This window comes from Solanum tuberosum, unplaced genomic scaffold (genome assembly GCF_000226075.1).
Source record: "Solanum tuberosum cultivar DM 1-3 516 R44 unplaced genomic scaffold, SolTub_3.0 scf00314, whole genome shotgun sequence".
NCBI lineage: Eukaryota > Viridiplantae > Streptophyta > Magnoliopsida > Solanales > Solanaceae > Solanum > Solanum tuberosum.
In genome coordinates, this window is record NW_006239241.1 from 699,182 (window position 1) to 710,247 (window position 11,066).

An 11,066-nucleotide genomic window follows, 5' to 3' on the forward strand; every position below is an offset into this window, starting at 1 on the left:
AAATTACATATATAATGTCGGGTTGGTTTGGTCTCGGGTTGTTTTTTTTTAGTTAAAACCAAACCAACCCAAATATAGTCGGATTTTTTTTTTCCAATACCAAACCAAGTCAAACCAAACCACTAGTCAGGTTTTTTTTCCGATTTGACTCGATTTACGGTTTGGTTCGGTTTTCGGTTCAATTTTGTACACCCCTAGTTTGGAGCATCGATCATGTTCATCTGAGTTTAGTACTTTCGATACAAAATATAAATTTATGTGTCAAATTTATTTAAATCAATAAATAGTAAATATCTATGCATAATTTCAAAAATGAAATGAGTCTACCAAGAGTTCACTAATTTCTATCAGACGTTTCTTTAATATTTGAGTACTCGGCAATAAGGAATTTTCTGAGAAAAATTTGTTGATAACATTATTGACTAACCTAATTTCGATAGTTTTCGTTAGAAATTAGCAATTTTTTGTATTAAACCAAATACTACCACGTGGATCACAACTTAGAATGGTCACATATTTCACTTGATATCAAAAGCAGATAGAGGTACTGAGTTCGAATCTTACCTGCACCAATCATGAAAAAAAGAATTTCCTCATGTGTTTGACCAGCATGATAGTATTCAGGAACGGAGCCAATATTGCAGTTATGAGTTCGGAAAGACTCATGAGCTTGAACCTTCAAGCCCTGTATTTATTGACAAATTTATCTAATACATATGAGTAATCTATCAAAAACCTGATAAATATAAACAAGTATACGTGTTTCAAAAGCCATAAACTAAAAATTATGGCTCCATCAATCTCTAAAAGTATCATACCTAAAACGTACTTACTATACTAAGAAAAGTCCTAATAATTAATTATTTGTAAAGACCTTCACATTTTCTTGATACTATTTCTAATGTGCAACATTTAACTAATCCTTTAATTTGTTGTCTACTTTTCATTAATTACTTCTTTAAGTTAACTACTCCCACCACCATTATAAATTCCTTGATCAAGCTGAGTTAATAATAATTTGAGTCTTCAAAAAGATGGCTATGAAAACATATACTTTATTTCTCATACTTCTTCTTGCCAACGTAGCTTTTGCCAACCACTATCATTTCATTGTAAGTATCAATTTGCAATTTTCTTAGAGTTTGAAATTTATTGATTCAGAATTTTAGATATTTTAAGTTACTAGGTACGATAACTAATAATTTGTACATACATACATACATGTTGTACATGAACAAACGTTGCGTTGCAGGTTAAAGAAACTTCGATCGAAAGACTTTGCAAATCAAAGAAAATTCTAACTGTGAATGGCAAATTTCCTGGTCCAACCATCTATGCCAACAAAGGATCTACTCTTATTGTTCATGTCCATAACAATAGCAAGTATAATATCACTATTCATTGGTAAGAAGTATATACACCCTATATATTTCGAGACAAATTCAGGATTTGATTTCAAGAATATTTTAAAATTTTAGCTCTTTTGAGTTACTGCTTTCTAATATAATAATATGTACATATTAAATGAATTTATTACAAGGAGAACTTGTACCCTGTACTGTATATACACTTTTGTGGTACATGAACTCCATATGTCTAGCACTTGAATAACTTGATAAAGTAACATAGTCAAATTAGTTTCACGGATAGTCATCCAACTTTCAGTTTATTGCACCAAAGTCATAAAATTAATTTCTATTAAGGAAAAATAACTCAACATAGTACCATATACAAAAAAAATGGTAAATTTCGATCCTGAATTTCATCTTTGAGGCGTTGTTGATGTCATATTTGTTTCATGTTATTCTTTTCAACCTAATTTGATGAATCGATGGACAAAAAAGTGATAATAATTTGATGATTTTACTTCAAAATTATGTTATATATCAGGCACGGAGTGAAACAACCACAAAATCCCTGGTCAGATGGCCCAGAGTATATCACCCAATGTCCAATTCAACCGGGCTCCAAATTCAAGCAAAAAATCATACTTTCTGATGAAGAAGGCACTATTTGGTGGCACGCGCACAACAAATGGGCGCGTGCCACGGTTCATGGTGCCATTATTGTTTACCCGAAGCCCGGTACTAGTTATCCTTTCCCTAAGCCTCATGCTGAAATACCAATTATTTTAGGTACTATTATTCCTTCCAAATATCAAAATTTACTTTTATCGTTATAATATGATCAATTATACGTAGTTATCTTTTAGTTTAAAAATTTACGAACCTTTTTTTTTTTTTTGTAAATTTGATTATTGTTAGGTGAGTGGTGGAAGGATAGTGTTGTGGAGGTTTTAAATGAATTTGTTGGGTCAGGAGGTCAGCCAAAGACTTCTGATGCTTTTATGATTAATGGTCAGCCTGGTGATTTTTACCCATGTTCAAAGCATGGTAGGTATCATTGAACTCTTCTTTTTTTTCCGCTAGTACGTGACATAAATTTAAATTAATCAAATTTTAATATGTTATCAGACTTTATATGGCGTTTAGACGTTTAAACATGAATAGTATACATAATATAATTATCACACTATTAGGTTACTTGAATGATAATTACATATGATTATCACATAAAAAATGGGATTAATTAGCAACTTATAAATAAGACATTTTGACCTGTTATATTATGTTGAAGAGTTTAATTTACGTTATATAAAGAAACTTTTACATTTGTAAGGTCAACAATAACGAAATATCATATCTATAGGTAATATTATATAATAAAAAATGTGAAATTTGTAATCTTGAAAACAAAAAGATAATACTTGCAACAATAAGAGGTAAAATTTACTTGCTATACATATAGTGTAACTTCTTCCTTTTTTAATTGTCAACGTGTATAACTTAAACTTCATATTTAAATACATTAACTATATAAAAAGTCTTTACTGTATGTATAAGTTAAATCCAAAACTTTAAATTTACCCATTTAATTTAGATCATACATAATACTTGCAACAATAATTGGTAAAGATTACTTGCTATATATCGTGTAACCTTTTTTTTTCAATGTCGATATATATAAGTTAAACTTTATCGTTCTTCATTCTTTTCATTTCTTAATTTTTTTTTCCTTTTTTTTTGAGCAGGAACTTTCAAGCTAGAAGTTAAATCTGGAAAAACTTATCTACTAAGAATTTTAAATGCTGCAATGCATGAAATTCTATTTTTTGCAATTAGAAATCACAAATTAACAATTGTTGGAACAGATGGAAGTTACACAAAGCCATTAACAAGAGATTTTATAGCCATAAGTCCTGGTCAAACATTTGATTGTCTATTAAAAGCCAATCAAAATCCAAATACTTTTTATTATATGGCTGCTAGAGCATATACTAATGGTACAAATGTCCAATTTAATAACACAACAACAACAGCCATAATAAAATATCAAGAAAATAATTACAATTTTAATAATTCACCTATTTCACTCCCTTATTTACCTTCTTACTATGACACACCTTCAACAGTTAATTTCAGTGCTAGTCTAAGAAGTTTAGCCTCGAAACTCCACCCGATATCTGTCCCCACTAAAGTCGAAACAAGGTTGGTTTCAACTGTCTCAGTCAACTTATTACCGTGCCCAAAAAATGATACTAGGGCATGTCAAGGGCCAAATGGGACGCGATTATCAGCTAGTATGAACAATATAAGCTTTTTGACACCACCAAGGTATAATATACTCGAGGCATATTATTATAATCGTGTTAAGGGCATGTTTGGGATGGATTTTCCGGATTTTCCACCATATGTTTTTAATTATACTGATGATGTTTTGCCTTTGGAACTTGAATTGCCTAAATTTGGGACACAAGTGAAAGTATTGAAGTATAATACAACAGTTGAGTTGGTGTTACAAGGGACAAATTTGGTCACTGGATTAGATCATCCTATGCATCTACATGGTTACAATTTTTATGTTGTTGGTTGGGGATTAGGTAATTTTGATGAAAAATCTGATCCTAAGAATTATAATCTTGTTGATCCACCTAGAAGGAACAATGTTGCTGTGCCTAAAAATGGTTGGATTGCTATTAGATTCAGAGCTGACAATCCAGGTATATACGTCTTTCGTTTTTACTTATCGAATTAAGTTATATACACTTACAGTTTGACAACACTAAATTTTTTCATTTTCTTACATTATCAATAGTACCTTTTGTTTTTACTTAAGTTATATACAGTGACAATACTATGATTTTTTAATTTTTTTTACATTGTCAATATAGTTTAATCTATGATAGGAGGTTAGTTATCATTTGCAATGTTTATTATATACTTTATAAATATCATTTTTTTAGAACTAAAAAAACAAGTTATTTTCTAGCCGTTCACAATTTGTTACAAAAACAAAATGATTTTTAAAAAAATAAAAAATTAAGAAGTTATTGTTATTCATGTTCTTTTTAAAGTTACATTTGACTATGAGTAGATTATGTTAATTTAGTCAAATACATCTCATAATTAATGTTGTTAAGTTATGTTAGGAGTACAATCAGTGTGTATACATTTTCCTTTCCGGGTAATGCTAAATGGCCAGAAAATTTGGCCAGAAATTTAAAAAAATTATAATATTTTTTTAAATTTTAAAATAAACTGATCTTTTTCCATGTTTTAATTAAAAGGTATTAAAGTTAAAAGGGTAAAAATGTTTTAAAAGATAAAAATAACATAGGTAAAATACCATTCTGGCCAAATTCTAGCCAAATTTTCTGGCCAAAAGGATTTTTCCTTTCCTTAATTACTTGCATTATCATTTTTACTTATCGAATTAAATGAAGTTATATACTTCGATAGTATATATATAATCTTAATTTCTAATTTCTTCTTTAGTTATTATTTTTTATAGGAGTTTGGACTATGCATTGCCATATTGAGAGACATCTTACATGGGGAATGCAGACTGTATTTCTAGTGAAAAATGGCCACAAGCCAGAAGAACATATTTTGCCTCCTCCTCATCACATGCCACCATGCTAATTTTTCCTTTCATTATAAATTACTAATATATACTATATAGTTATGTTAGTGAAGGGAATTATCCTAATTATTATAAGTAGAATTTGTGGAATATTCAATAGTGTGCTTGTGTATATATAGTACTTGAACTGAAATTAATTGTTATGATCAGAGGCGTATTCAGTAATTTAAATGAATATATATATTTAACTATTGTTTGGTCTTATTTCATAAAAATTTTCCACGAGAATATATAACTTGATGAGTAAATTATACATCAATAGTATACGACTTCTAAAGTTGGCTCGTCGATCGTAGTATCTTTACGCTACTTAAATTTACAGTTTATAAAATGTGAATAATCTCTTTAATATACAAGAGGAAAAACATGAGAATATATAAAATCTATAAATTTGTTGTTTATAAATTAAATCACCCAAAAACATTAGAACATTAAAATGTAACTATATCTACTTGGGCCGATTCATATCCATCCTTTAGTGGACCTGTTCAATCCGGTTAATGGGCTAAAAAAAGGAAAAATTGTATGAAATAGCAATATTAAATGTTACAACTATAGTTTACTTTATTTCCAATTCGGAGCTACTGTTCCACATAATTTGCCATCCGGCAGAATCCATTGTTTTGTATTTAATTAACTTAAATAAATAAAAACGAAAGTTATATTTATATAAAGAGATATACAAATCAAAGCGGTTCTTTTCTCTCCCCATTTACACCATTTTTCTCCTAAAATCTCTCACCCAAATTAGTTTTCTCTCACCCACATTATTTTTTAAATTTTCGCCATTACCCTTCTGATTGTGCCATCAAAATTTAAGGTGGGCGCAAAAAACGTGTTGAAATCAATTTTATATTTTTTTTTCTTTGTATTCTGTATATTTTAAGTTTTTTTCATGAACTTTCATATACATATATAGATTCAACTAATACAGATTTTTATTTATATACAAATTATACGTATATACATATACAACTGAAAACACAACCAAAAGAACATATACTTGTACAAATTACAGTTAATATATGTTTCTTATTTGCATACAGATTCCATATATATACTTATACAAATACATATACATATACAAATTACAACTATATGTATATATACAATGGACAAGCCTAACAAAAAACACATATACATTACAAATTACATCTAATATACAAATGCAATTATCATAAGTAAAGACGAACATGTACTATATACATGTACGAATATAGAAAAAACTGAAATGTTTCATATACGAATTATCCAAATGTATAAATAAATTTATACAGAAGTGATCAATTTGTATATAAATTGGACGTATTTAGCGAATTATACAAATCAGAGAAACTCCATAGCAAACATAAATATAGCTATGGAGCGCCACTATCTAAACGATAGCTATAGAGCACTACTATGGATATTATCTTTGTCATTCCTAAAATTTATCATGAGACATAACTGAAGAAAAGAGGTTATCTTTCGTTTATCACTTGATTGACTATCTGAATTTTTCACTTTATTGGTATTAATAAGCGATAAAAAACGACATTGTTCGTCTATTCTCCCTTCTAATAATGCATATTTCCCAATAATCCCGCCCCTCCTCTTAGTATAAGATGAATACTATTTTAGATTTAAAATGTGAACAAAATTTAAAGAAAACTAAATTGATTTGTTAATTGATTGGCTATCTGAATTTTCACCTTATTTTAAAAGATTTTTTTTCAAAAAAGCTTTCTTTCTCATTTTTACTGCTAATTAGAAATCAACTAGTCATTCACATATGAAAAATCTTTAATTAAAAGTTTGGAATATTTTTTATTTACTTGTCATCCTTTTGTCGAGTCAGAGCTATGCTAATTTTTTATGTATTGTTTCAATTTTATCTACGAGACTTGACATTCACTAATCACTTGCATGCATGCATGAATTTCTTTAAATGCTCTTTTAATATTTTTTTCAAATCTAATTAAAATCAAGTCTCTTCAAACGTTCTTTTCTTCTCCTTTTTCTATTAATTTTGACTTTGAAACACATATATTATTAAATTTATTAATAAAATGTTGGGTAAATTTGAGGCAAAGAACATAAATGCAGGCCAATCAACCAACACCTATCAATTCTATAGCCCAATTTCTTAAAATCTGGATTATTATTATTAAAGTATTATTATTTTGTTATTTTTGTAAATTATTTAATTTAATATAAATAATGTGAGATTTTTGTCTTTATTCTTATAACATATAGTCGGTGCTCCCCTCTTATCCTACTGCTTCCTCCCTCTAGTCGTTAAGAGTAAATTTTACGATTCGTTTGGTCGAGAATAAGTTATTTCATCAATCATAATTCATGTATACAAGATAATTTATTTCATAATTATGACAAAAATGATGCGATCATAAATTATTATACCTTATACCTCATACCTCATATCTCACACCAAATAACTCTTAATGTTATGTTAGTACGGAAGAAATAAAAAATTATCCGTATTAAATATTTAATTATATTTAATCAATGATCATGTATTTACTATCGAGAGGTGTGTCAATTTATAGTCCAAACATCAATCTTTGTAGATTTTCTAGCAATAATTTTTCAAACTTCTGATGTTCTAAATTATTATTATTATTTTAGTGTTCCACCTTTTAGTGTTTTAAATTATTTTGAAAAGGTACGTAGCTTTTGTTAGGTCAAGAACATGTTCCCTGGTCATCAATTTCAGATAAGGTTGTTGAAGTTTGACCAAGTTTTATTCAAAATCCTAAAGATCCATAATCTTCTCAAACAAATAACTTCCACAATTAATTATTTAATTTTTGGTTAAAATATAAATACTACATTCACCTCTGGTCTAAAACATGGGTCTTTTAAAGTCGTGTTTGTTAGGAAGTGTTTTATCCTTCAATGTAAGACTTTTTAATGTGAATTTGATGTTAGTTAAATTTTAATGTGGATACACACTGGGTGAGAAACCAAAAAAAAAAAACCTGAATATATTTAAAATAGAACAAGGTTAAATTATTTTTTATTTAATAAAACTAGACTAATGTTTTCCCTCTTAAATACTTGCATTCTCATTCATATTAGAAGTTCTAACAAAAAATAATTATCAAGTTTACATTTAAAATGATAATTAAAACGCATGTAATTTGGAACGGAGGAAGTAGATTTTATGATAAAGGTGATCACCTCAAAGCTCAATGTACTTTTTCTGATTTCTCAATCGATATTTGATCGCATTGGAGGTTTGACTACCGTATATATATGTTGTTTTGTACTCAAATGCCCCCACCCCAAAACATATACATTAGAGGATGTTCAATTAATTAAATATTATTTCTTTGATTTGCTTCTAATAAAAGTATTATTACTCGTTCTAAAATGAATGTCTCAAACAAACGATACGTGTCTTTATATAATCCTCTTAATTTATATGTACTATATGTTGATTAATATGATCAAATCACTCTCAAAGGCTCAATTTAACAATTAAATATGTATTCTTATAGGACTAACTTTTTGTTTTATTTTGCTAAAGATAACGAAAAAGCATAGAACTAATTAAGGTCTTTTCATGACTCAATTTCCAATAAAAGACAGCTATTTGATTTATAATCTTTCCGCACGTTACACGCTTCTAAGAGAGAAAAATCGTATTTTATTTGTTTTAATTTATGTGGTATAATTAAAATTTTGATAGTTATATGACATTAAATTTTAAAATTTGAAGTTATCACTGAATTAATAACTATTGTACGGACAAAAATTAGCTTTACTAAATTAATTCTACACTTGACCAAAGTAAATTAAAAAAAAATTCAAAGGAAATTAAATTAAAAAGTATGAAGAAAGAAAAGTAAAAAAAAAAAAGTACCCCTCAAAATAAAAAATAAAAACAGTATAACAAAAAAACACAGGTACCATGTTTTATTTATTTATAATATACTTTTCCAAATTGATCATTCATACAATTACAAAAGTGAGAGAAAAAAAGTATAAAATATAACAATATTAAACTATTAATACAACCTTGTAGCCGGACAGAAACTAAAGACTTATTACATTAGTCATAATCACTCAACAACTTCATTATTTTTCCTTAAATACTTAGAAATAGTATACATATATATATATATATACTTATATATGCTTCTATGAATATAGTAGTACAACACATCGTCAGCGTGAATATTTTTTAACACTATCAGGTCATTCAAAGGATATCTATAGGTAAGCCTCCTCAAAATATGAGATTTGTAATCTTGAAAATAAGATGAGTTACATGTTACGAAATATAACCTGATGATCGTGTAAACACTATTTACACCGACGATCGTATAGTACTTCAAAACCCTAATCAAGAATTCTTGGAACAGCCTTAGCTGAAAGTGGATATTTCATTTCACAAGAAAGTTTCAACACTTCACTAAGATCAATAGGGTGAGTCTCATTTTCAACCCAAATGAACTGTTGCACCAACTTAGCCACCCATAGACTCACAGTAACCAACCCTAAATTCTTCCCGGGGCAAACTCTCCGTCCGGCTCCAAAAGGCGCCAGCCTTAAATCGTTACCCCTCACATCAAAATCCATCCCTCCCGAGGATTTCAAGAACCTCTCTGGCTTAAACGTGGACGGGTTATCCCAGACGTTAGGGTCATGAGTGATGGACCACATGTTGATCATCGCGGTCGTGTTGGACGGAATAATCATTCCGTTGCTGAGGTGGACGTCAGACGTGGATAAACGGGCCCATGATAAGAGTGGGCCCGGAGGGTGTAATCGTAATGTTTCTTTTATTACTGCTTGAAGATAGGGTAATTTGGAAATATGAGCATCTCTTACATTTTCATTTTTTCCTACTATAGTTTGTAGCTCGTTATGAATTTTTTCTTGGATTTCTTGGTTTAGGACTAGTTCAGACATGACCCATTCTGTTAGTAATGCTGTTGTATCGGTGCCCCGAAAGATCATTTCCTGGAAGGAGAAAAAAGAATTAGTGACCTAAAGCCAAAATCGAATATAGATTTTAAAACTTATTTACATAAGAACGTAATATTTTTTTGATAAAGTCTATACATAATTACGTAACATATACTAACCCACAAAATAGCCACCATATCATCCTCATGTAGCTTCTCTTCACCATTTAAAGCTAGCAAAACATCAACAAAATCACAATGAGCTTCTAAAATCTTTTTGGAATTTTCATTTTTGTGCTCTTGAATCATCTTCTTAACGAAGAATTCGACACGAGGGACAAGTGCCGCGCAACGTTCCTTGAGGGTAAAAGGGTCATAAAAATAATTCAGCCATGACAAGTGATCAGACCAATTAAAAGCTCCCAATAGCTCAAATCCTTCATTCACAATTTCTTGAAGCTCTTTAGCTTCTTTATTCTCTTCAATATTCATTTCATATTTTTTCCCAAATACAATTCCCATAATGTTGTTAAGTGAAGCAAATTGAAGGTGTTTTCTTATAGTTACTAAGCCATGCATGTTTTGTTCTTTGGCTATATACACTAACATTGAGTTGCATTCTAGTTGTCTTTCACCCTCATGGGCTAAAATTCGTTTAGGAGCGAAGAAATGTGACGATGCAATTTTCCTCAAGAGCCTCCAATATGTCCCATCGGGTGCAAACCCGATGGCCCGGCTAAACATGAGTTGTTTAGCTGATTTTTTAACTGGTCGGTTTGAGAAATGTGGGGAGGTCAAGATTTCCCGGGCTATGGTTGGGTCAGATGACACAATAGCCCGGGTTGAACCCAAGCTAAAAGCCATGACTTGTGTGGCACCATAAGCCGAAGCCGTAAAAGCTAGGGTTTGGTGAGCCAAGCCATGGCTCAAGTTGAATAAGCTACCGAAAATGGGAAGACCTCTTGGCCCGGGAATTGGAACCCGGCCCATAGAGTTCAACCCATTTTTCCAAGCCGGGCCGCCGGAGGTAAAAGCCCAAGTGAAAATGGTAATTACCATAAAGACAACAAAAGTCGGAATCAAAAGGGTAAAAAAGTTTTGAGTTCCAAGAATAGGTGGTAAAGTAAACATCCACCAAGTGAAATCCTCATAAATTGAGGTGAAAGACAT

General features: G+C 30.0%; 2 protein-coding genes across 2 annotated transcripts; one reads left to right on the plus strand and one right to left on the minus strand.

Annotated features, from left to right (window-relative positions):
* Nucleotides 1-1,034: 1,034 nt before the first annotated feature.
* On the plus strand, nt 1,035-4,982 carry LOC102597149 (laccase-15-like). The gene is made up of 6 exons (XM_006360246.1): nt 1,035-1,112; nt 1,253-1,404; nt 1,891-2,135; nt 2,265-2,393; nt 3,092-4,060; nt 4,852-4,982. Exons 1-6 carry the CDS (start codon nt 1,035-1,037, stop codon nt 4,980-4,982), a joined length of 1,704 nt encoding a protein of 567 aa, XP_006360308.1.
* A 4,146-nt stretch (nt 4,983-9,128) lies between these two features.
* LOC102597479 (cytochrome P450 78A7-like) lies at nt 9,129-11,066 on the minus strand. The gene is made up of 2 exons (XM_006360247.2): nt 10,077-11,066; nt 9,129-9,951 (listed from the first exon to the last, which is right to left on the minus strand). The coding sequence occupies exons 1-2, from the start codon at nt 11,064-11,066 to the stop codon at nt 9,328-9,330; spliced, it is 1,614 nt and encodes a 537-aa protein (XP_006360309.1). The 3' UTR covers nt 9,129-9,327.